This window comes from Molossus molossus, unplaced genomic scaffold, assembly GCF_014108415.1.
Source record: "Molossus molossus isolate mMolMol1 unplaced genomic scaffold, mMolMol1.p scaffold_m16_p_9, whole genome shotgun sequence".
Taxonomy (NCBI): domain Eukaryota; kingdom Metazoa; phylum Chordata; class Mammalia; order Chiroptera; family Molossidae; genus Molossus; species Molossus molossus.
This window is the reverse complement of record NW_023425403.1, coordinates 78254472-78281862: the sequence shown is the minus strand read 5'-3', so window position 1 is coordinate 78281862 and position 27391 is coordinate 78254472. Positions and strand designations below refer to the sequence as shown.

Below are 27391 nucleotides of genomic sequence, written 5' to 3'. Positions count from 1 at the left end.
GTTTATTAAGAATTAATGTAACAAAGAGGTTCCAGTTAAGCAGCTTTGACCATCATAAGAGTACAAAAGTCATTATTTTTTGTACGTTCATTTTCATACCTAGTCCATCTAGCTCAGAGTTTTATAAAGTGTTCTGAGAATATTTGAAAGTGCTGGGTTAAAAAGAAATTAAGTACACTTTTTGATTACAGAAATAGATTAATATGTATTTAAAATTTCCGAGAGAGAGAGAGAGAGAGGTAGTGTATATTGCTTCACAGACTTATTTGTTCATGGAACTCTTTTTTTTTCTTCTTTTTCTGTAGAACCTGTTATAGAAAGTCTATAGAAGGTACTTTGGTAAACATCTTAGCTACCTTTTTAACTTTTTTCTAGTTTTCAAATGTGCCATCTTTAAAATAGGGTGACGGTTTATCTTTAAGATATATTGTATTAGATGTTCCAAACTTATTATTAATGTTTTTGTATGTTATAAATAGAGACTAAATATATAAAGTTTATTTCTCCTCAAACCTGTCCCAAGAGTCTTCAACTTTCTGTGAATAGAGGACAAAATATATTCCTGAAATTGTGTGTCCCTTCTGAGAACTTTTGTCATTGGTAATAGTGTTTTATTACATAAAAGTAAAATGAAGATTTCAGTTTACATGTAATTATATACAACTCACTGTCTTTTAATTTAACTCTAATTCTGGAAACTTTTTATGTATTAACTTTTAGAAATTGGCTTTTGTGAAGATCACAGCTTTTATAGTACTGCTGCCCTTCTCTGTGATTCTCTCCTCGTAACCCACATGGCATTTATACAGCCCAGCAGTAAGGCGTGTTCATCATCTGTGCTTTTGTATTTGTTATTCTCCAATAATCTAGTCTAAGGAAAACTCTGAAATGCCTCTGTTTGTTAAGCTGGCATTGGCTACTAAATCAGAGGAAACTGTTAAAGCAAGTTAATTCCACTGTGTATGTGGGCATTCTTAAATGAGGAAGAAGACTCCTAAAAGATAAAAAAAAATCTATTTTATTTCATCATTAGCTCTTTTAGTAAAAGGCTAGTGTGTTGTGAAGCCTTTGGCTACTGAGTTCTAATTGTAAAGGTCTCCTAGAGAACAGGCTCCTGTGCTTAACTGCTCTTGGTCTTCTGTTCTTGTTTTCCTGGTAAAGTAACAGTTATGTTATTTAACAGTTGTTAAGTAAAAAGAATTGATAATCTTCTATCTAATTCTAGAGTTTACTTGAGAGTTCTGGAGGTGAAAAAAATTCTTATTTTAAGAGTCGTGTCCTCTCCAAACACTTATAATTATAAACAAGGGCAGCTTTTATGGTTGGATAATAGCTAGTGAAAGGGCAGAGAAACGCCAAACAAGCAGTAGATAAATACTATACGTACCATCTCTTTTAGTGATTGAGAGAATCGGAATTTGAAGTGAGCACATGAACTGGTTTGGTAGCAGAAACAGTAGAAGGAGGTCAGTGATTATTTGTTGAATGACTGATGGAGTGCTGGTGGTCACCTTTAGTATTGAAGTTCTTCCAACATCAAACTCGAGTATGGGTTTAATATGATGTCTTTCAACAAATATTTTTTAATGCTTTTTGTAACAGGGCTTCTTTGGAAAATAGATTGGCCTGTATACTCAAGGACTGAAGTGGTATAAGAGAAGTAGATCTATTGTCTTCCTTCTAGAAGCCACCTTTCCATATTAACAAGGCCTCCATCAGACTGGGGTTCCAGTCTGGGCACTGTTGTTGGCATGTCCTTGGTACGGTTTTGTTATGCATGTCAAATGAATGTGATAGTGTGAGCAGTCAGCAGAGAAGGCCAACATTGATGTTTCAAAACTAATATTAACTTTAACAACCTTCTTTGACATTTTTGTCTTACCTAAAGTATGCTCATTATTTCCCAGCTCATGTGATTAGGAAATTAGGGTCAACCCTTTTGGTCACGTGTAACAAAAAGTTTATTATACAAAGTACAATATTAGAAGTTAGTTTAATTCTATTTCTGTATGGTTTAATTCTAAAATTCATACACTTTTATTTTATTTTTTAATGTTGGTAACCATTTTTGCTACCATTTAATGAATGATTTAAGAAAATATAAAGGGCATTTTATCTTGAAAAGACTTAAGTAAATAAGGCTTAAATAATGTGGGGAAAAGTACACTAATATATAGTTTTTCTTCATAAGATGATAAATAATATAAATCTTATTAATAGGAATTCCTGAATTTGAACATCAGTACCCAAAGAATGTTAGACTTAATTATATTTTTAAAATATGGAATTGAAATCTGAAAGGGAAAGGGGAGACGTATGAATGCTTGCGAGTATTAGTGCTTACTCAAAAATGTTTTATCTGCTCTAGGTAAACGTTTTTTCTCTTCTTTCTTTTTGCTTCTCTTCTCTTTCTTTCTTTTCTCCCTTATCCAGGTTCCTTCTCTTTCTCCTTTCCTTTTTTCATTTTATTTTACATTTTATGCCAGTTTTTTTATTCATCGTAAAGCTTTCAAGTGGCTTTTAGCTGTAGTTGGACATGTCCATCTCAGATTGGACTGAGGCTCAAATCAAGTCTGGTTAAACAGAGCATCTTTTAAAGTTCAGAAAGCTTCTAAGAGCTTTTGGCAGGAAGAAGTTAATATCCTGGCTGATCTTTTGTGTGCCCTGGCTAGTATTAATGCCTACTGAGCACTTGGCCCCACTGACAGGGGTTCTCACAAATGGGAAGACTGTTAGAAACTGAGGTGTATTGGAGACGATTACAAAAAGATCTAGAAATGAGAAAAATTTGGTCATATGCTCAGTCTGCTTAAATTGTATCCTCATATTCTTAGGAAATAAGCAAAGACAAGGAAAGAAAAATGTCTCATTAAACTGAATTAAGATGAGAAATAGAAATATATCATTCCCTAAGAAAAATTAAGGAACTATTCAAGAAACTAGAGACTGGAAATTCTAAATTTTATTATAGAAAGCTAGTTATAAATGGCTATATTAAAAGCATTTTAGATATAATTTAGAAATGAATATAAGATTTACATCTCAAAAAGATGCACACATTTTCCTTTAATTGGTTGATATACTTAAAATTGGCTATATAAAGACTGATTATTCTGTCCATTTTAATGATTATAATTGCTTTGATGAAAATAGTCACTGAAGGAAGATGATTAAGATAAAAAAAATGAAAGGCCACAATAGGTTAAATGTAGATTTGTTACCTCGGTTCTTAGGCATTTTTCAAGATAATTTTTTTTAATGGTGTAATTTAAAAGCTTTGCCTAAAACTGTGAAACAAAAACATTTTAAACAAACTGCTTTAAATAATATCAATTATAAAAACAAATTTTACTTTCTGAAATGAGAATTTTTATGCTTTGAGGTTCCAATAATTTTCACATAAATGACAAAGTACAGCCAGAAATACTCCTGACATTGTTTACTGCCTATCACCATCCCCGAGCCCCAGGCTGAGAAGCCTGCTCAGATTCTGTGTGCTTTTCCTGAAAGAATTTGACGAAAGGGGTCACGGTGTCTGCTCTGCTTGGCCTTTGAAAGAAGGGGAGAGGGCAAGGCTGGTCTTGGGCAAATTACTTCCACCTCCCTTTTTGCCCCTGCTTCAGCTCCAGGGGAGCTGGAGATGCGCAGGAGGAATCAGAAGAACTGGGTCGAGTCCTGGCTCTGCCTCTTACTACCTATGTGACTTTGGGTAAGTTACCTAACATCTCTGGTCTCAGTTACAGCACAGGGTGTTGTGAGGATTAAGTAATATGATTGGTAGAAATGTGCTTTGTCAACTCCCAAGGTCTATAAAAAGAAATTTTTATTGACCTCTTTCCCCAAGGTCTATAAAAAGAAATTTTTATTGACCTCTTTCTTCCCTGTTCTCCAGCAGTCAGTGTCCTCAGCTGTGCGTTTTTACAGCAACCCAAGATGACTTTACTCTTTTTGCTTCTCTCTGTGCTCTCTCCACATTGGAGTTCTTGCTGCTATCTCTGCATGCCTTAGAATTAAGTAGTTCAAGAATATAAAACCCAGGCTGGTACATTAGTCATCACTGTAGAGTGTGGGTTTTTTTCTTTGTTACTGTTACCCCTTCCTACCCTTCCCACTCTCACCCTTCTTCTTTAATATCAGAATTATGAAACTAGAAACATCAAAGAATCTCTGATTCATGGAATTTAGGTAGTGTTGGAGAGAGATTTTTGGCAGAGGGAAGTACCTTAAATCCTGTTACCCAGATCCCTCCTCCATTAGTGAGTAAGGCTGACTGGGAACATGACTGCCTCATGTCCTTCCTTCTCTGCCAAAAGGAGAGGCAGTATTCAGAGTTAATTCTTCAGCAGCCTCGCTGGAAACCTAGATCCTTAACTGGAGGGGTGGTCGTAGAGAGAAGACACTAGGGGTTTGGTGGCCATTTCTTTGAGCGACATCTGACTTGCCCTCATCTTTGATTCTCAGTAAAGTAAGTTCTAGCCCACCCTCAGCCAAGCTATATTTGCAATGCTTATCATCTTTCCTGGGTGCTAAGTTTATAGAGGCTGCGTGGAGCTAAGAAGGAAAGAAAATGTCTTCTGGTTTCAGATCAAGGGACCTTTGTGAGGGCATAAAAAGCATGTAGAGCTCTCCTTGGTCCAGCCCTCCCCATAGTCTAAGAATGCTTCATCTGGCTATGTGTAAATACTAGTAACAGTAGCCACTTCCGCCAACTGCTTGCCATTAATGCCTAATTACCATGGAGCACAATAACGGCTACTCATGTCCTGGCTGAATTAACTTTCTTAAGATTTTAGGTTTTTTATTTTTACAGCCTTGAACTGTACTCAGTGTGGTTTCTTGCTGAGGTAGTGGTGCCATCTTTCATAACTAAAACTTAGAGAAATGTGTTGGGTCTGTTGTAATCAGATGCAAATTGAAACAGTTCAGTGTGGTGTTAAATTTGTTAATGAGAAAAAGTAAATGATAACACTTACGCTGGCCAAGAAGCAGTGGTATGAGTACTTTCACACATTGCTAATGGCAGTGTAAATTGATGTGACACTTCTAGGCTTTTTCTAACCCTTAAAAGTGTTCATAGCCTTTAAACTAGTGATCCCACAGTTGTTCGTCTCTCCTGGGAAAGAGCAAAGGAATATGTGATTGCTGAGACATGCTTACTGCAGCATTGTTATAATAGAAAAAATTAGGAGCTACCTAAATGCCCAACAATAAGAGAATGGTAAAATAAGTTATCATCCATCTGTGGGGTGAAATATTATACTGCTGTGATAAAATCATTAGGAAGGCTATAATATCATGGGAAATATAGGTGAATAAAAGCAGTTTATAGATCTGAGCAAGATTATACTCATGGAGTGGTTGTCTTAGAGCTCTCTCTGTCCATATGTTTCTTCAATTTTATAAATTTTCTCTAATTTTGTATTATGTATTTTATTTGAAAAAGTAAAAACAAGCAAAATAAAATTAGCAAGAAGAAAGTTGATGGTGATTAGGGAATTTTAGTTTTGTTTTTTGTTGAATCCCTAAAATTTGCAAAAAGGATTTGAAAATATGGGAGTTTAAAAAGTAAGATAAAAACATCACTTCTTAATTCCTAATTTTGCCTTTTTTTTTTTTTTACCGTAAGTGAGCCTAACAGCAACATAATTATAGTTTTGCATGATAAAATACCGTGATCCTTAAACTCGTTTCTGTCTTTAATTAGTCAATGAAATATCTGTACAAATAAACCGATAGACTTATCTCTACAAAGTTGTGCTACATACTTTTACTCTGTCCATGCTATCTATTTCTAGATTCCTTGCAAATTTTTCTCTTACTGATACTGTCCTCAAAATACATATACACCTTCATAATTCAGTCTCTCAAAGTGCTTTCAAATGCAAAGCAAATTACATTTCTCACATGAAATGTTGATTTAATCTGTACTTACCTACCATTCATAATTTTAAGAATGTTGGTATGTAATTATGATATCTTGTTTAATTCTCTATCCCTGTTTTAGTTTTTGATGTAATATTAAACTAATAAGTATAAAGTTAAAGTTTTATATTTGTAGTTTTCCTGTTAACTTATTTCAAATGTGTATTAATCTATTTCAAAAAGAATTTTTGAGCACCTATTACATGGCTTTCTCTCTCCATCCAGCACAGTGTTGGCATAACACATCTCCTTAGAAGGGTCATGTGCTAGACAATGGGAAGGGCTAGATGAGAGTCTCTACCCTCCAGGAATCACAGGCTGGCAGAGGAGCCCAGCAGCTAGCTCATCAGCGTCTGTTCATCATGAACAGAGCGCCGACGGAGAGTACCTGACTCAGTGAGAAACAGACTGTGCAGGGGCAAGGGCTTCCGCGGCTGTTCCATGGTCAGACATCAAGGCGCCATCACACAATCTCCCTTTCCACCTTGCCCTGCTTGGTTTCTGCATGTCCTGTTCCTGCCTCCAGCCCCTCAGTGACATCAGTGTGAGAACACGGACTTTGTCTCAGCTAATACTTCAGCTTTCAGATCAGTATCTGAAGCAGAAGGTACTTTCAATAAATATTTGTTAAATATGAATGAGGTTTAATATGAGTCTTGAAAGTTATCAAGAGCAGTGAGGACTTAGCTTAGGGGAAAGGAGGGAAGGGAGAGGACAGAGAAGGCAGGGAGAGTCTAGCAGAGCATGGAAGGGTAAAGTATTTGACAGAGATACAATTTAGAGTTTGAGATCTTGGTTGTAAAGATACAGAGGATAGGAGGTGTAGGTCTAAAGGAGCTCAGGGTCCAAACCCAATCGTGTTTACATCAAAGGCACAACGAAGCAGAGGAGAGGGTGTAAAAATAGGAGTAAGGATTAAAAAAAATCAGGCCACAGAACATGGGATCTAATCGCCTGTGACGGGGTATGTTGAGGGACACTAGAAGGGGGAGAGGAAATAAGTAAATGCAGGTGTGGGTGAGGGTAGGCTGTTGGGTTTCAGGGAAGGAAGTCGAACCATCCTTCCCTAATGAACTCTCTTCTCCGTGAAGAGGAAGCAGGTGTCTGTTGGAAGTAATATGGTCAAGAATAGGAGAGGAATTTTCAAGAGATATATAGAGATTTAGAAACTGCCCAGGAGACGGGAGAGGGACCTGCCCACGGAGGTATTTATGCTCACAGCAGTTTTCAACCCTTAGTGAAAATGGTTCACAAAGCACTTTGACGGTTCATTGTCAGTTTCTCGTCCCGCCCCCACCCCTACTTTTAGTAGCTGCAAGAAAAGTTTAAATGGTTATACAGATGAAAAGAACTTTCTCTGTTTATTCAGAAGCTAGCAGTTGCCACTCAGCCAGGTTTCAGTCGAGGTTCTCATTGGAGACCTGACATTTGAAAGTCCACGTAGTCATAACAACTCTGTTACTGCTCTGAAAGCCCTGTAATTCAGCATTAGAAAATGACCTGTGAAGACAGTTTTAAGCTCTTGCTAGTAACATTAATATAATCATAGGAATGTTAACAAAGTTTCAGGCCTTCTTGAGGTCATCTTCATGCCTGGTAGTGATACAATAAATAAATAAAAAATGTTAAACTGCTCCCTGGCCAGTGTGGCTCAGTGGTTGAGTGTCGATCCATGCACCAAGAGGTCACCGGTCTGATTCCAGGTCAGGGCACATGCCTAGGTTGTGGGCCAAATCCCTAGTGGGAGACATGGGAGACATGCAGGAGGCGGCCAGTCAATGTTCTCTCTTATCAATGTTTCTCTCTCTCTCTCCTTTCATCTCTCTCTAAAATAAAGAAAAAAATTTTTTTAATGTTAAACTGCTGTTTGATCTCAGAAGACGCAACCTATATATTTAGCTATTAACTAACCCATTTATAAAGAGAGGTTTTCCAACATGGACACAGCTTTAAATGAGGAAAACAGTTTCAAATGCTCATCACAATTGTTGCATAACAATTACAAAAAGTTGTTCATCACTCACTAGGAATGGAATTAAAACAACAAAATCCAACTAAGAAACCAAGTAATCCTGTTAAGAACATAGTGCTCTTTTGCAATCATAGAGTTAATTTATAAGCTACCATGGAATATTGTTGTTCTGGCATTGAAGGGGATGGCGCATCAAGACACTTTCCCTTTCTAATTGCTACCATGCCAAATATTTTAAGGGTCCTAAAAAGAGACTAAACTACTTACAGCCACTCATTAAAAAAACTTAGTAAAAAGTTGGTCTCAAAGTTTATGCTACTAAATATGATAACACTCATTAAACAGAGAAATAAATACTTCGAGGTTTATCAAATTATGAAATTAATAAACACCCCTTATTTAAAATGTATTATAAATCTTTAAGTAAATTTAGGACCTTACTAATCAACTATGCAAAACAGACTTATTTGTATTCACCTAAGTCTCTGAGGCTCCATGTCTGGGTACATGTAACAGTTAATGTGAAAAATCTGGTGTGAAAATATTTGAATTGGTGAGTTTTACCACTTTATTATACTTTCCTTCTCAGTAATCATGTTCTCAGGGGAGTTAACTCTTCATGTCTGTAGATACCAAGGGGAGGGAACTTACTTCCGATGCATTTTATAAAGAAGATCACTATGTCTGGTGAGCTGGCAGGATTTGTCTCAGTCAAGATCGCCTCTGGGTTCCTTTCTTCAATGGCAGAAAAAGGAGCAATGTTGCTAATTGACCAGATTCTCAGCCTTGCTTCTGTATTACATTGGTTATTAACACCAAGAATTGTAAAATCATTTTGTAAAGTGCCACATAAAGGCTCATTTGGCATTTTGTGCCAGGTTCTGAACCCTATAACTCACTGGAATAATATAGTAGTCAAATTGCGTGACTCAAACCAATAAAAGAAAAACTGTTATATGTTGTCTGTGGCATTACAAAAAATAGAACTTTACATTTGTGAAGTAGTAATAATACCTCACTTGTGGAACACTTAACTTTGTACCCAACATTATTCTAAGTTCTTTATTTAACATTGATTTGTTTAAAGTTTAGTAGCTGCTTATTGATAGTGTAGCATGTTGGGGTAGTTCATCCTCTCAATCAAGTAGCACATTGTCCTCAGGGTAGATAGCATTGTGGATAATTTGTGTAAAAATTTTGTAAAAATGATAGCATCTAAATGAGATATCCACCTTGTATTATTAATTTCATGATGTATTTAATGTGTAAATGAGATGGAAAGCACCTGATTTTTATTTGTTTATATAATCCTTTTAAGAGGGAAGGGGGGTTGAGGGATGGGAAGAACTTATATGCATAACCAATGGACACAGACAACAGTGTGGGGAAAGGCAGGGGTTGCAGGAGTGGGTAGGAGGGGGTCAGTGGGGGAATATGAACATCTGTAATACATTCAACAATAAAGATAAGTTTAAAAAAAAGAAAAGAGTTTAATAAGATCAGTCTAGTTCTCTCCCTTAGCCTCTGCATCCTTTGGGATGTGTATAAAGAGTGTGGACTGTAGAGTCCAACACAACCTGGACAAGGTATATAATCTTTTTTTAACCTCAGTTTTGTTTTTTTTTTCTTTTAAAAAAATAGCAATAAAATATGCAGTCTCATAAGTTTGTTGTAAGGAACATAGTAAATGCTCAGTCAACATGTTGTCAGTGGTGGAATGACTGAAATGCCTGGCACACAGGTTCCTAATTGTGGTCAATCCCATGTCATTAGTTTTCCTTTAGGACTTTGGAAGGGGAGCCTCCCTTGTTCACCTCGAAGTCAGCAGCAGTTGCTGCCGGTCGACACTCCCGTCAGGAGGTTTGGGTTTCCATCCCAAATTACTCCTCACAGAAGGAAACCCAAATTGCTTCTTTGTACCGTCTTTTTCTTTGAATTTATTCATTTTCCTTTTACATTTCCCATTAATATTTGCTATTTGAATGTTACTAGTATAATGAACTTCTATATTATGACTCTTAAAATGTAGCCCTAATACAAAAATCCACAAATCTTTTTAAAGTAAACAAGTTTTTCTCACAAAATGAAAGAACTGTGTTCCTTTAAACTAATATAGTATTGTCTGAAAGTCATAAAATTTGCCATCATTTTCTTCATGAAAAGTCACTTTTCTTCACACTTGTGACTTCCCGGGGTTTGTGACAGCCTTCATAAATTGGCGACGTCTGTCCCAACTCTGACACAGCGCTGTTGCTGTCGGTGTACCTGTTGCCTGACATGGACGGGATCCTCCGCTAAACCGAGGCTTTGCATAAATTGGTGTTTAACCCTGGACAGGCTTTTCCTCCTGAGTGCATTCGGCTCTCAAAAGACTGTCATGCTCTTATCCACAGATGACGAGAGTGAAATCTGGTTGTGTATCAGCATTTATTCTGTGGGGAGTTTATAAACTGTTCAGAGTACCATAATCTTTTCTGGTCTTATCAATTACTCATTAAGCCTTAATTAGTAAACCTCAGATTTACAAATTCCTGTACAATGTAGACATTTTCACTCTTTATTATCTATTCCTTCTAGTCCAGAGGATCTATTTGTCATACTTTTTATTTTAATAAGCAGCTTACATTGGGATGAGGGGGTTGGGGAAGGAGAAGCTGTTCCAAAGTGCATAAAGGAATACACTTTCAATGATCTTATGGATACATTTAGAATTTTTAAAAAATGGATTGTTTTGCCTTAATGTTTTTCAAAAAGGTACGTATTAAGTATTTGAAAAGCTGGAGAACATCTTTTGACTGTGTGATGCAGAGACTTCATACCTTCCTAATTTGTTCTTCTGTCAGTGCTCCAGCTGTGGCTGAGTGGAGGAGAAACAGCCTCATTCTTGAGCAACAGGAAGACAATAATACATGTTTAATACGAACAAACATTTATTATGTTCTTCCTTTGTCTGGGATGATGAGCAGAGTACTCTTCAAAAAGTGTATTATCAGGTACTTCAGGTGTGGGGATACAGGTGACTAAAACGTAGTTCTTGAATTTTAGTAAACCTAGAAATAGTATTATTATGGCAAAGTGTACTATGTTTAATTGCCTTAATTAAATCAAGTGGATTATATTGTCTAATTTTCCTTTACCTAAGTTGATGGAAATAAGTTTGTCTCCCTTATTATGCTTCAAGACAATCTTTGCAATACATTTTTTTTTCTTCAACCATCTATCAAAAATGATTAAGAATGTCTCCCAACCCTGGAAAGAGAATGACTTACAAGAAAGAGAGAGAACTAACTCCTTATATATGGAACATTTTGAAATCTCAGCATGAGGGGAAAACTTTTATAAATTTAAACAAACCAAGAGTAATTTAGATTACAACAAGATTATAAATTATATGTCTACTGACTTGTTAAGATAAAGTGGAAAAATGGTTGAGTGTGAAGACTGGAATTACTTTTGTTCAAAACCAGTACATTTGGAACACACATACCAGCCACTATGTGTAACATGCATTAACTGACTTAATAACTGTAGAAACCTTATGGAATAGTTAGTAGTATTTCCATTTCACACATGGGGAAAACTACAAATACAGGTTCCATGCTGTTGAAAAACGAACCTCAAGTCAGGGAGCCAGTAAGCGGCAGAGTGGACAGGCAGGGGTTGGGCGCTGGCACCGCGGTACAGGATCTGATGCTGGGCCTGCAAATGGGGTGCATGAGACCAGCCTACTGGAGGATGTTGTGGGGGTTGATGAACAGTATACAGAAATGTTCAGCTTCACGGTGAGCTTGTACTTGGTGTGCAATACACTGTTTTGATAAAGTGTCTTCTAACCATTATTTCATTCAGTCTTAGTTCTGAAGAATTTTATACAGAGAAGTGAAGATGTATATGAATAGAGGTATCAGCTAATATTTTTTCAAGGGTCTAGAAAGAAAGTATTTTACAAAGGGTAGAAATAAACCAACTTATTCTACTGCTAAAAGAGTTTAATGTGACACTATGACTCTCTTTTCATCTTTTAAATTTCACTGGAATCTACTTTCAAGATTAAACTGCATTTTAACCATCTGTCTATATGTTATCCTTCTAGATGATAGTGCTGTAATTTCCACCATGCATAAAAACAGCTAACGTTACCCAAATAACTTGTCAGAAAACGGGCTTCATGTCGTATAGTTATTCGTAATACTATGAATATGGTAATACTTTGCCAAAATAATATCTTTCAATAATGCACGGACTGCAATTGTGGTTAAATTTAAAACTTTTTACTTACATTGGGAAAATAATTCTGTTTAAATATAGGATGAAATACTAGACCTGGGAGTAGGGTGTAGGCTGCTATAGGACAAGCGCGGGTGAGCCTGCAGGGACGGCACGTGCTGAAAGCGGTACAGCAGGTGGGATTGCACTCGTGGAGCGACGCGAGTTCGTTTGTCGTGGGGACTCACGGTACTGTGTTCCAAACGCACCACGCTTGAATAGTCTGAACACTAGGCTATACAGACTAGTGAACATTAAAGTACGTAAAGGAAAAGATGATCAAGATGATGGGGGATCCTAGAAATAATGGTGTTTGACACATGACTCCAGAAACTGAGTCTAAGTCTACAGAATGGAAGACTAAGAAAAGGGTATAACACTTGTTTTAAAATAATTAGAAATATCTCACATGGCAAAGGAAACAGACTCAACTAGAAAATGCAGGAAGGCGTTCCAGAACGTAGATGTGTGCTTTCTGGTAAAGGTCAGGAGCCTGGAGCTCGTGCTCGAGGCCGGGCTCCCTCGCCAGCCGTTGGGGGCGTTGGGGCCGCAGGGCCCTCTGTGCCCTGTGGTGGATGGTTCCAGACCGCAGGGGGGTCGTTGGCTCCTAGAGCACCTCACATTTCTAAAACTGTGGCTGTATTAACTAGCCTGATAATTGGTAAGGCTTTTTAACATCTGTTATCTTTGTGTTTAACTGCAGAGAGAGACTTTTAGTTCGTCATGCAGACGTTGCCGGTATGGGCTGTTGGGTCTGAATGGGATTGAAACGTGACACGATCTGCTTCAAGATTTAAAACTTTTATTCTCTTCCTGTCAGTCCTAGGTTTCTTAACTTTCACTAAGGGGATGAAAACAGCAAATGATTTTATTTCTGTACTATGAGGTATTGCATTTTTAAAATAAGGTTACCTAAAGCACGTCAGGTCGCGTATCCCTCCCACGGCAACCCTCAGTACTTCTTAGTGGCAGGTTTCTGTCCTGTCTTTCATCAGTTTGACATGGAGATTTTTTCTAATCCTGTTTCTTACATCTGTACTTCAGGTCACTATAGCATACCACAACTGTTTGCCTTGGGTGGTCGTTGTAAAATGCATTGGGCTGACAGCTTTAGAATGAAAAGCAGCCTGGCATTATTATATAGTAATTATTACTTTCAGAGAAAGAATTAGTCAAACCATTTTGTAATATATTAGCCAATGAATTTAAGATGTAAGAATGATATAACTTACGAGAATAAAATGATTAGCCACTTGTGATTTCTGCTCCTATGTCCTAACCATAAAATATTCTAAAACATATGTGCCCAATGAGCATACTTGGGAAAGCATTGCTTTTGCAAAGATAAGGTATAGCCGTTGACCTGAAAACATATCAACAGGCATAGATAGACATTTTCTGTTCTTAATCATCGTTGCTATACTTTAACTTTTCAAATAGTGTTTCTAACTGGTTTCTTATGGTAACAATAGAATGATTTATAATGTGAAGTGATTAGTTTTTGTATATAGTGTTTTTTTTTCTGAAGAAATAAAAGGAAAGCAGTTAGTAAGAATCTTCTTGCATTGACTCTTTCTATTTCCTCAATGGCTTTGCCACTCTCTGTATCTGCCCAAAGCAGTTTGAGGGATGTTCTCACAACAAACTTCCTGGTTTTTAGCAAAATCTGTGAGTCTAGATAGTTTAATTAAAGTGGGCATGTATATTTTACTTTTAAATGGTTACGTAATTCAGAATAATGGAAAACATAGATGGCTTATTTGCTAAACTCTTTATAAGTATTATTTTATATGATTTTCCCTGTAACCCCGTGAGAAAGCAGACAGAGAAGCTGAGTAACATGGAGGAAGTGGTGGGATCCAAACTTGGACTCAGGTCTGACTCTGGTGGCTGAGGTTTTAATACCAATACCCGGATAACGTGTCTCTCAAGGAAATCTTTGAGTAGATGAGAATCTTTTCAAGCAGGAATAATCTCCCTAATCTGATTTCTGGACAAGCTTTTGAAATATATTTAACCTTTAGCTAAAACAGGCAACGAGAGAGTTACACATTTTACAAATCACATATTCATCCTTTGGACTTCACTGTGGTATTTCAATAAAGATGACGACCATTAAATGATGTTTATACTAGCCTCAGCAGAAACCACCCATTTATTTAAAATTGATATTAAGCTAACTATTAGAAAAAATCTCAAGCTGTCTGAAGCAAGAAATGCAGATACTCACTGCGTGTGCGATGCAATGGAAGGGACTTCAGTGTGGACAGCCCAGGGGTCTCACTGAAGCACGGCCACTCAGAGCATCGGGGGAGTTCCTCTGAGCCTCAGTTGCTTCATCTGTAGAATGGTGAGGTTAAGTAAATCAGTATTGTTGCAAGGAATAAATGAGAGAAAATTCATTTCTTTTTCTTCTTCTTCTTCTTTTTTTTTTTCCTGTTCCAAGGTATAAATAAACTTAGGTGTGTTTTTTAATCGAAGAATGTATTTTATTTGGAAATTGATATGGGTGACATGTTTGCTAGTCTCTTTTTTTTATACTATATTCTCCAGATGAAATATGGATGCAGCCTTTTGACATTTAGTTGAATTTTCCTGAGTACCTAAGCTGCCAAAAAATAGCTTGTTTGCTTTTCTGAAAGGGTAGACCTCGGTGATGTTAGAGCAAGGACAATGATGAATCGCTCTGTTTCTTTTTGTTGTCATTTAAACATCTAGTTGTCTTTCGTGTTAACATGAGGTTGTCTCATTTAGGCTGTGCTTAGTTGGCAGCGCATAGAATAAAACCCTTGAGCTAGAAATTCAGATGATTTCCTAATATCTTATAGAATCATCAACAATTTCCATGTTTATATAACTTGAGAAAACACACTCATTTCTAAAAAGAAAAGATCAGAACCACAGTGAGATGTCTCACAGTTCTCTGGAAAGTCTGCAGGTTACAGAAGGAAAACATCATGTCTCAGCTGTGCATTTTGGAGCAGTTGTTTAGTAATTAGATTTTGAATCAGATTTTTTTTTTCTTGAATTAGTGTTGTCTTTTATTTCTTTTCTGCCATCAATATTTGGTTTAAATAAAATATTACTGAGCATGGTACATATTATGAAGATGTTCGTAGAACTGCTTTGAGGGAATGGGAGACTATAATTTCCCATTATATTTTATTCTAATATATTTTACTTAGACTATTAAAAACAGATAAATTAGTCTATTATAAAAATTTACTTATTTTGGTTATATGTAATAACTTCATATGTTAAGAAAGTGAAAATTTTATTTTCCATTTGCATTTGGAAGCTGAGTTGTTATTATCAAATGAGACATTTAATTTATAGAAGGCAAAAATGGGGTTAGATTTTCTCTGTAATGGAAGGCAAAGGCAAAAGGCCTCTGAACTCAGGCCTGAATTCCAGTATATCTATATATCTCTATCTATCTCTATCTATCTCTATCTATCTCTATCTATCTCTATCTATCTCTATCTATCTCTATCTCTATCTCTATCTCTATCTCTATCTCTATCTCTATCTCTATCTCTATCTCTACCTATATATCTATATCTATATCTACATCTATATCTATATATTACTATTTTTTAATCCTCACCCAAGGATATTTTTACATTTCTCATCAGATAGAGTAGGAGGGAGGAAGAGAGAGGGAAAGAGAAACATCAGTGTGAGAGACACATTGACTGTTTGCCTCCCACATGACCCGACCAGGGCTGGGGATGAACCGCAATTGAGGTACGTGCCCTTGACCGGAATCAAACCCGCAACTCGTTGGTCTGCAGGCCGATGCTCAAACTGCTGAGCCAAACTGGCCAGGGCTCCAGGCCTTACATTTTAATCAAGTCATTCAACCCAGCTCATTCCCAGGGTGCAAGCAGAGGCTGAGTTAGGTTGGGTTTTTAATTTTTGTGGTTAGGGTTACAGAGTTTAGAGGGACTGCGGAAGAGAAAGGCAAGGGGACGCTGCTCACATACACACGTAAAAACACACATTTTACCCTGAGCCCATCATTATGTACTGGAATTCTATAGAGAAAATTTCATTCGAAAGAAGAGTGCCACATTTACCCCCCAAAATGGATAATACTTTTTTTTTTAAGTTTACATCTACACAATTAGGTTATCTCCAAGTCCTCTTCCAGTTGTGAAGTTCATAATTCTCACCCTTATTACTCGGAAGCGTAGTGAGGGCAGACAGGACTGTGGATCCGAAGACTTGTGTTCTAGCTCAAGTGATAGTACTAATTATTTGAGCAAGTAATAGCATCTTAGTTATTTGGGCTATTATTTACAGAAACTTTCTCTTTTATAGTCTATGGTTCCAGGCTACCACAGCCCTGTTTATTTTGTGATAGAGCTATAAATATTGAAGTAGAACATATTTCTTAAACAAGGATAATTGGTAAATAAAGGTTCAGTGTTGGATACACAACACATATGGGTGCAAACGTTACTCATAATCTTCACAGAAAGTATAGGCTGATTCAGCTTTACTTTCAATTTTCAGTTACTTTAGTATAGTTGAATTAAAGTAGGTCATTTAAAAATACTTTAAGTTATTTTTAAGTTGTACTTTTGGAGTCCATTATGATTTGTTTTTGTGTGGGACAGAGATACTTTATTTCATTATTTGGGCTGACAAAAATCAAAGGTCCAAGTTTTCCAGTGGGGACCAAGAGAAAATGTTATTAATATCCAACGTATAATCAAACTTAAACACAACCTAGAGCAAGTTCAGAAAGCTTAATAATCTTCAGAGTGGTTCTCACCATTCATTAAGGGCATCCCAAGGTTTAAAGGAATGTAATTCTCATCCTCTGATGATGATATGATGATATTACTGATAACCACAGGAAGAATCTGAATGGATTGAGACATACCATTTCACTAAGGGGCAGGTCAACAAATGTTCCATACCTTTGAAGGACCTACCATGTCACCAGCACTCTGTGAGGAACAACATGTCCCATGGATGTGACCTATTTTGCAACCTTTTTTTTTTTTTAAAGCAGTTTTAGATTCTCAGCAGAACTGAGAGGAAAGTGCAGAGATTTTCAATATACCCCCTGCCCCCACACAGGCATAGCCTCCTCGATTATCACCGTCCCTCACCAGAGGGGTGCATTTGTCACCGTTGATGAGCCGACGTTGACACAGGAGTGATTTTGCAGAGTCCACAGATTGCATTACGGTTCCCTCTGGGTGCTACACTTTCTGTGTGTTTGGAAAAAGTGTTACGACATAATGTTATCGTACTGAATAGTCTCACTGCCTTACAAATCCTCCGTGTTCGGCCTGCTCATCCCTGTGTCCCCGCTAAGCCTTGGCAACCGCTGACCTTTTTACTGCCCCATAGTTTTGCCTTTATTACCTGTCGTTTTAGAAAAGCAGGTTTGTCTTTCAAATGATTGCTTGCTTAGCTTTTATATTAAAATTGGTTCCTATTTTCTATGAGCTGACTACACAAGCTCACCAGACAGGCAGAAGGTGGCCTAGAAATTCATAGGGCAATTCAGAGGTTTGTACATGAATCACTGAAGGAGATATGTGCTCATTAGTATTTCATTGTTCAAAATATCCTCAAGTTCAAGGATTCTTGCTGAGGGTACATGGTAGGCATTTTATATGCTGGCTTCTCTTTGTGGCTACTGTATAAATTCTGTGAGAAGGGACTGACTGGAAGAAACATCACTAAATTATACACAGAATAGCTACTCAAGGACAGGTGACAGTATAAGTTTTTCTAAGTTTTTTTGTGACTGTCCACTTCCACCAACCAAGTAATCTCTCTCTGTCTCCTCACAAAATTATGGTTGTGGGGAAATGCTGAAGACATGTGATTTGAGATAAGGCAATCCAGTACGTTAAGTAACCATGAACATGTCGCCGGAGCAAATAGACCCCACCCCCGGTTCCATAGCGGCTAGGGCCAGCCGTTAGGCCTGAGAGGCAGAGGCAAAAGAAGAAATGTCCAAAAGGAAAAAGGGAAAGGGTAGCAAATCCAAACTTCCTGAATTCCAGCCGCCCTGGCACCTAGGAGTAGGAGGATTTCTCCTTGCTTTGCCTGGCCCAGGGCCTCCCGGCCTCGGCACTGCTGGCGTTGGGGCTGGATGGTCTTGGTTGTGTGGCTGTCCTGTGCATGGTAGGGTGTTCACTGTCATCCTCAGCCTCTGACCAGCAGATGTAGTAACAGCTTCCCCCAACCCTGCCCCTTCAGTTCGTAAAAAACAAAAATGTCTCCAGACCCACTGGTAGATGCCAGTAGCACCAGTCAGACGTGACAACCAGAAATGACTCAACATTGGCTGATGCCCCCTGGGGTGCCAATTCAATGCCTGCTGAGAACCACTGATCTAACACCTTCCTTAGGGTACTGGTTCATACACTAGCCTGCACTTGACCTGACTGTCTGTGGGACAGAGAACCTGACTAAACGGTTCACACCTCCTGCGGAAGTAAGTTCCAGGGGTCGAGTGGCTGATTTGCAGTAAGATGTGGTTGTCCTGCCAACCGTGTTTGTACACGAAGCTATACGTCTCCTCTTGCATTGGTGCTGTGAATTTCTCCTTCCAAAATAGCACTTCTTCAAGCTTGCATTTTGTATGATTACTGCATTTTGTACCTTTTCACTTAAAGGAACAATATACTAGTGAATATTGGCATGAAGAGAGGGCACATTTTGAATATTAGTTATTTAGTATTTTAAAACCAGGTTTTACCTGATAATATGTCTCAGGTGAGCAAAACTGCGAGTTCGGTAAAATGGTTCTATACCAAAAGCTTAGGTGAAGATGCCATTTGTCACTTCCACTCCATGAAATGTATTCCAAGTCTTTTAAAGAACCTTGCCTGAGGGTCAGAAACACAGTGGCCCTGGTCTGGACTTCCTCTGATGAGCTGTGACTTGGGAAAATCACTTACCTCTGGGTTTAGAGCTTCCTCTTGTGTCATGTTTAGGGGGACAGACTAGATAGCATTCCAGGACTGTGCCGACTCAACATCATGTTACATTTTTAAAATATGTTCATGAATTATGAAATTAAATTCTTTTTTGAGTTTTGGATTTGTTACAGAGTAGTGAGACCTAAAGGAAGATAAGCTAGAGGAACAAGGTATACATTTCATTCAAAGATGACTCCAGACAAACAGATGTATTAAAATGAGCTGTGTCATATAAATGGAAAGAGATACTCATTCATTGCTAAAAATTATTAGCTCTAGACTACAAGAGGTGGTTTTTGTGGGTAACCAGGCTTGCCCTCAACTACTCTGCTGGAGGAATATTTAAAAATTTATAAAGCAAGATTGTGCCTTTGACCAAAAAAAAAAAAAATCTCAACCTGTCAGTATCATTTTTATTTCTTGCTTCCATTTTGTATAAAAAGATAGTGAAGACATCAAATAATGTGAAAGAAATCTCATGGTCTGTCATCTCTGTAAAACCACTTAATTGCCTCTGGCTAGTGTAGTCCATGAATCTTTTAAACACAGTAGAGACAGCTTTTCAAATAGCAATGCCATATTTATTACATAATCTAACTCACTTACTCAGCAAATGTGTTTTATTGATAAAGTACAGATTTTAGATGTTCTACGGTCAGTTCTGCAGCTGGGTGTAGAGAAAAATAACATTCCATTCTAATTCTTGAAATAATTACTTTCTCTCTTACATTAGCAAATCTATTTTCATTCTTCTCAGCTACTATGCAAGTGTCTTATTTCATAAAATTAAATAGTTCCTTTTCAAATTTAGCTATATTTGATAATCATCATTCAGAACAATGACCAGAATAATAAAAACTAATTCTCTTCTTTCCTGAACACTTTTGAATTTTTCTTCCTGCATTTTAATTACTTTACTAAGTTAGAGACATAATATTTGATGCTTCTAACTATTCTGAGATTGATTGTTAATGAATGAAAGGGGCATAGAAAAAAGAGCTAATCTGGAATGTCTCTAAAATATAGTTATTGAATTATGCCAAATATATTGTCAGATTTCTCCATTTTCTTATTTAGGTGATAAATTCCCTTTCAGGATGATAATTAATTTTTGGCTATTGGTTTATCTCTTTTATATGCAAACTGAGACTTAAAGATTTAGCAGCAGTCTTTGAATAAAAACTGAGATTTGCCTTAGAAATGTTAGGGCACAGTCCTAAAGCTTACCGATGCTTCAGTGTACTTAATATAAAATGGAAATAATAGCTACAGAATACAATGGAGGATGCCTAATGGGTGTTATGTTCATGTAAAATGTTAAATATTATTTCTAAATACTAGGATTTAATCAAATAATCTTAGCATCTTTCTGCTCCCACCAAGTAAAACTGTAATAGCTAGACCAGTAAAATGTAAAGTGCAGAACACGGTCTTTCCTATAACTTCCCATGTTATTAATAGGGTCAAAGGAAAAATATTTTGGGAAAGAGATTCAGAGATAAAGTGAGGAGGAGAAAGAAATAGGATGAATTTCCAAAATCATGCAAATTGCCATGCTCTGACAATGCAGTTGGAATGGAAATTCTACTTTTGAAATAGATGCCGCTTCTTTCCACAAACAAAACGGAGGGCCAGTGTTCTCCTGTCTGCAAAGGGGAACACATGTCATAGCTACATTCATTTCAAACCACTGAAGTGACAGGGTGGCAGTACTCAGTAAGAAACCAGGCAGCTTTCGGCTACGTTTCTGTTGCTCTAAGTGCTTTTCAGACATTATGATTGACTATGTTCTTTCTGCTTACCCTAATTTGCCCACGCTATTCCTTAAGCTGGCTGACCTACCCCCTCAGTAAAAAAGAAAATGAGAGGAAAATAGTTTGTGTCTTACTGTGGCGGTTGCTGTGTCTTGCATGAAGCTTTCTTTATATGTATATTGGACTTCCTTCCTCATTCCCATCCATTATTTTTTCCTATCTCTGGATGTAAGGTTCTTAATGATGTTACAGGTTTTGTCAGATGAGGACAGACGGCTGGTGAACGTTCTGTCTTGTCTACCCCTTTGCTGTATCTTACCAAAGCCCTGTTCCATGATAAACACCTAGAAATATTCAGAAGCCCAAATAGTCAAGAAAATGTTTACTGTAATGCTTGGTTTTCACCACATTGTGTCAAGTAATTTGATGGGATAATCGTGCTATTATGTGGAAATGATTTCCTTTTCCGGAATCAAATTGATTCTAATGTTACAACTATACATTTTATTCTTTTTTTTTTATCCTCACCCGAGGACATTTTTTTCATTTTTTGTTCAGATAGAGTGGGAGGGAGAGAGAGAGAGAGAGAGAAACATCGACCTGAAAGGGACATATCCAGTGGCTGCCTCCCACACAACCCAACCAGGGCCGGGGACAAACTGCAACCGAGGTACATGCCCTTAGCGGGAACCGAACCTGGGTCTCTCTGGACCGCAGGCCGATGCTCTAACCGTTGAGCCAAACTGGCCAGGGCATACATTTCATTCTTCTTTTACCTAGTACCAAACGAGGTTTTTTCATCCCCTGTTATCAAAGTTGACAGGTGTGAATCATAGGCAGCTTAAGAGGGTATATCAAAGTGGGGCCATAAAATATATTTAACTTAGGAAAGTTGGAGCTGTTTTAAACATGTTACATCATTACTCTTTGCAACCAGGAGGAAGAAGGAACCTACGACCAAACCCTCGAGTTCCGTCGAGGAGGTGACGGCCAACCGCGGCGGTCCACTCGGCCGACCCAGCAGTTCTACCAGCCGCCCCGGGCGCGGAACTAATGCGAGAAGGTAAGGTTGACATTGTGAGGTGGTTTCCATACTGAAAAAGAGAGGCTATTCGTGTGGAATAAGTAAGTCCAGTTATTAATATTTCATAACAATGTAATAGAAAAAAACTGATGTTTTAAAATTTTCCATTATAAAGTATTTGAGATTAAACCCTAGTTATAAACTACTTTTCCACCAAACCTTTCTCCACAAATGCTCTTCCTAATCCCCGTTTTTCTCTGTACCCACTGCCTTCGAATGGGGGTGGAAAGCAAGAAGGTGAATGAAAACAAAGGGCTAACCTGAATAATTGAGTATATTTGTTATTTTTAAATTAATTCCAATTCTTTTTAAGAAAGAGTAAATGTTTCGCACATGATACGTTTAGACCACTTGTGATTCCTGCTGCACTTGGCTGGGGGAAGGCCAGATTTCAAGTAAAGGTTGAGTTCCAGAAACTGTTAGCATTTTAAAGGCACACAGATGGAGGAGGCAGTACTCTGGATCCTGCTCATCTGATCAGTGCTTTTCAACCTGGCTATGCTTTAGAACCTGGGGATCTTCTGAAAATACCAGTACCCTGTACCCCACCCCAAACCATTTATATTAGAAGTTGAGGTGATGGGGCCAGGCATGCAGACCACTGATCTAAATACTTCCCAGCAGTGATCCCCACAGAGAATGGTTTTGTTCCCTGAGGGAACATGCCGCTGTCAGGAGACCTGTTTGGTTGTCACAACTTTCAGCTGGGGTGGATGTTGCTACTGGCATCTAGTGGGTAGAGGCCAAGGATGCAGCTTTAGTAAGTGCCTGGGACAGCACCCGGGTTCGGTGATGTCACGAGTGCTGGGATGAGAAAGCCTCCTTTAAAATGAAAGCACTATGCCTTGGCCGGTTTGGCTCAGCGGTTAGAGCATCAGCCTGTGGCCAGAGAGTCCTGAGTTCGGTTCCTGCTAAGGGTGTGTACCTTGGTTGCACTTTGTCCCCGACCCTGGTTGAGGTTGTGTGGGTGGCAACCAGTTGATGTGTCTCTTTCTACATCGATGTTTCTCTGTCTCTCTTCCCTCTTCTCTCCCTCCCGCTCTATCTGAAGATAAATATAAAAAATGTGCTCAGGTGAGGATAAAATAATAATAATAATAATAAAATAAAATAAAAGCAGTACTTCTGAAGTCAAAAACAAAGAAAAAAGGAAAAAAAAGCAGAAATGGCCCTGGCCAGTTTGGCTCAGCAGTTAGAGCTTCGGCCTGCGGTCCAGAGAGACCCAGGTTTGGTTCCCACTGAGGGCATGTACCTCGGTTGCAGTTTGTCCCCGGCCCTGGTTGGGTTGTGCGGGTGGCAGCCACTCGATGTGTCCCTTTCACGTCGATGTTTCTCTCTCTCTCTTTCTTCCTCTCTCTTCCTCCCACTCTATCTGAACAAAAATGGAAAAATGTCCTCGGGTGAGGATAAAAAAAAAAAGAAAGAAAGCAGAAATGTTTCATAGTATATCTTAAGGAATTGGGTGGAGACAGCATGAGTGCTTATTGAGATGTAATTTTGGGGCCCGAGGCTATCAGTCCAGAAACTTCCATCTTAGAGTTTTAGAAAGAGAGTCACTACCTGAATTTCATCTTCAATTGGAAGGAAGAGAAATAGGACAAAAACATCAGGAAATTATAAGACTAATCTAAGGCATCTCATTTTGATGAACAAAGACCTTATTTATTAATGTGTTTTTGCCATGTTTGGTAACATTTCTATTTTTTGCTTATACCCGGGCTTTTGAATAGTTTTTTTTTAATAATCAGAGTTTTCCCATTACAACTTTCATTCTGTATCACCCTAAAGAGAATTTTAGACTTAACTGTACCTTTATTTCTCAGTCTTTTCTTCTCAATAACAAGACCATTGAGAATTTTAAAGAAATTGTTCTCAATTTCTCATTTCAACTATTTATTCTGCTAAGGCTGTTCCAAATTGTCTTCTTTCCCCTGCCGAGTGACTCAGCTTTCAAAGCAGCTGTGGCTCTTAGACCTGGAAACGAGCTAGCCTGAATTGAGGTGTGTTATCAGTGAAAACTGCACACCCAATTTTAAAGACCTATTTTTTTAAAGTAAAATATCTCAGAAAGCAGTCATATTGGAATGAGATTTTAGATAGATTGGGTCAAATAAAATATATTATTAAAATTAACTTTTCCTATTTATTTTTACTGATTCAACATGAATTCTGGAAAATTAAAAATGACGCATGTGTCACGTTCTGTTTCTGCTGGACAGCTCCCCGAGTCTCGTATCTTCTTCAGCCTCCCAAAGCACCTTCATTGGTTAAAACTTAGTTCTGTCATCTCTAAGTGCAGAAGTGTTATGTTCTGTTTTGTTTCAATCCTCACCTGAGGATATTTTTCCATTTATCTTCAGATAGCGTGGGAGGGAGGGAGGGAGAGAGAGAAACATCAACCTGTGTGGGGCACATGGACTGGTTGCCTCCTGCACGACCACGACCAGGGCCGGGGATGAACCGCAGCGAGGGGAGTGCCCTTCACCGGAATCGAACCCGCGACTCATTGATCCTCCGGCCGACGCTCTAACTGCTGAGCCAAACCGGTGAGGGCGTGAAGAAGACTTTTCATTTCCTAGCTCTTAGCTGCTCCCGTGGTAAGCTGCCCTCCCCCTCATCACCGGCTTCCTCCGTGCTTCAGCCAGGCTTGAAGTAAGCAGATGTCAAAGGCTTAAGTAAAAAAGCACTAAAACACTTAGAATAAATTTACTGTACTTCTAGTTAAATCTCTCCTAAGGTGAATGAAAACTGAGATTCCCTTTTAGCTTTCTAAGGTCTTTTAAATTGTTTAAAACACAATTTTAATATAAGGCCAAAGGTCCCTACACCAGCACCACCACCACCCGCATACACATGTACTTCCCCAAAGGTGGGGAGGGATCGTGTTCTGCTGGAGCTTGGTACTGAGGGCGCCGGTGACTAACAGAAGCAGGAGAAGTGGGAGTCAGGGCTGGGTGAGGGAAGGGGCCTTGTGGGGAAATAGACCCACGTCTCGGAAAAGGTGCTGACAAGTCAGAGCAAAGCCTTGAGGGTTAGAGTTAGACCCAGAACTCCAAACTCTTCTAGTTCCTGGACTTTTCAAGTTGTTACAGACAACTTAGAAACAGGAGCAGATATGGATAAGGAAATATGCATCTTTACAAAGCAGCTGACCAAAACTATGTGCATTCGATGAGGTTTCTGATGTGACTGGAGTCATGGGAACTAGACTTCAGTAGTAGGGGTAGGCTTTAGACGTCAGTTTTCAACTTTGTTCTCATGGTAGGGTAGAGTCCTCTGAAAAGATTCTAAAGGCCAAGGAAGGCTTCAAGAGGGAATGAAGCAAAGTCCACAGGAAGCCGCTTTAGACACCTTAAGAGTGTGCAGTTCTAGGTGCTGTCATGAACTTCTGAGTAAGAGTGATATGATCAAAATGACACTTAAATACTGCTGTTGGATGTGGGATGGATGACACACCAGGAGGGCAAGAGTCTGGACAGGAAGGTGGCGGGGATGTCCTGTGGGAGGGGCGGTGGCAGGCCGCGGCAGGGTGTGTGAGGCAGGTCAGCAGGAGGCGCCCTGGCGCGATGGGGGAGAAGCCTCAGCATGTGAAGTGACTTAATACATGTTGACGCACTTTGACTTCATTTCTAGTTCATTTGTTCCATGAAAGAATCATCTTTGCAGTTTCCCATATTAACCACACACTTGGAAACCTATATTTAAACATAGACTGTTACAGAAATACCACAACTTTGTTTTCTAAGGCTTTAACACCATTTTTAGCTGGTAAAAGATCTATTTTTAAATGTGAAACATTGTTTTGACAATCTGGTCGAGCAACATTTTTCAAATCAAGGCCAAGGAAATGATCACAGAAAGGTAGCTGTTACAGACCCTGTGATGCCATCATGTGAGAATACCGTACCCAGAAAACCCTTCACTTTCTAAGCGGGAGGCGATCTACTTCGGAAGAGGTGTGAGCTGTTTGGACGCAGCCATGGGAACCCTGCCGCCCTGTCCACGCGCCCCTTTATGCATGAAGCTCAAACAGGGCCGAGCAAACAAGCTTCTCTCTTCACTTCCCTCCGCTTTCTGATGTCACCACCCAAGGTGTCTCAACGATAAGGGTGGGGAGCAGCCAGGGGAGGTAGCAGACTAAAATGAATGACCCATGTGGATGAAACTAGTTCAGACGGATTCACAGGGTAGGATGGAGGCAGAAATGGTTCGCTGGCAGGCTGCTGCTTTTTTAAATCATCCCCTGTTAAAAACTATTCAATTGATGGAAATTCCTGAAATCACCTTGCTAGAAATAAAGGGACCAATGGTGACAGAGATGTACTTTAAGAATTTAAAAGGAGCCCAGCTGGTGTGGCTCAGTGGATTGAGCACCATCCCATGGACTGAGAGGTCCTCGTTCGATTCCTGGTCAGGGCACATGCCCGGGCTGCGGGCTCGATCCCCAGTAGGGGACATGCAGGAGGCAGCCTACTGATGGATGTTTCTCCTTCTTCCTTCCTCTCTCTCTCTAAAAATCAATAAAAGTATATTTTAAAAAAAGAATTTAAAAGGAAAAATTTAGAAATATTTTGCTTTGGGGTTTGTTTGCCTATTGATTTATATATGTTATATTTATAAATTAGACAGCTGTGTCCAGTGTATTCTATTTCCGGTCTATTGATATTTATACAAGCACTTCATTTACAGGTAAGTCTCAGCAGAAGCGTATTTGGAGTATGGAAAAGTCAGTTTGTGGGTTCAATTTCACTTTCTTCCTCTCTTTTTTTTACTAGAGTCTCTATGAAGAAAGGAGCCATTGACGCAACATCCTGGTCAAAACCTCTTGATCGACCTTCTGATTTCCCTTCAGAATAAGATGCAGCCATGGTGGATATTATTATTTGGAAAATGAAAAGACAGATTTTAGGGAGGGGGAAAAATACAAGTGAGCGAATTTTTTCTTCTGCCATCAATAAAATTAATGTGCTATTACATACATTATTTTGCAGTATGTTTTATTTGCTGAATGCTGTCTTTCTCCTTTATCTGCTCTTGACGCCACACTAATGGTCCTCTATAGACAGAGTAGCAATGACAGCATCCAGGAGCCTCCCCTAATAATTACAGAATAAACTGACTTGCCACATTTCTTGCAAAAACAATCTGAAGCCAAACAGCAGTTCTTAGTATGGTAAGTACTTTGCTGCTAAGTACAGCAGCAAAAAATATTTAAAATGCAAATATATTGTTTTTAGCACGCTCTTTGTTTTTTCAAATTCAATTCGATTATAAAGCAGGCATTTCCTCCTTGTAATATGTGCAGTGGATCTTTCAGGATACATCTCAATTGCAAATAACAGAAAACCCCACTCAAACTGCTTCTATGTTTAGCCTAAACACTGAAGAAAATGTACTGACTCACTTCACCACCAGACGCTCGGTGGATGTCAGCTGAGTT

The 27391-nt window shown here is 38.6% G+C and overlaps 1 protein-coding gene across 11 annotated transcripts in view; it reads left to right on the top strand.

The window, feature by feature from the left end:
- Positions 1-26982, top strand: part of TDRD3 (tudor domain containing 3) — a 179558-nt gene extending 152576 nt beyond the window's left edge. For all 11 annotated transcript variants that reach the window (XM_036249876.1, XM_036249881.1, XM_036249875.1 and 8 more), the window contains 2 exons: positions 21805-21930; positions 26727-26982. In XM_036249876.1, coding sequence (XP_036105769.1) covers positions 21805-21921 — 117 coding nt within the window. In that variant the 3' untranslated portion in view covers positions 21922-21930; positions 26727-26982. The remainder of the gene's footprint in view (positions 1-21804; positions 21931-26726) is intronic.
- Positions 26983-27391: the final 409 nt, after the last annotated feature.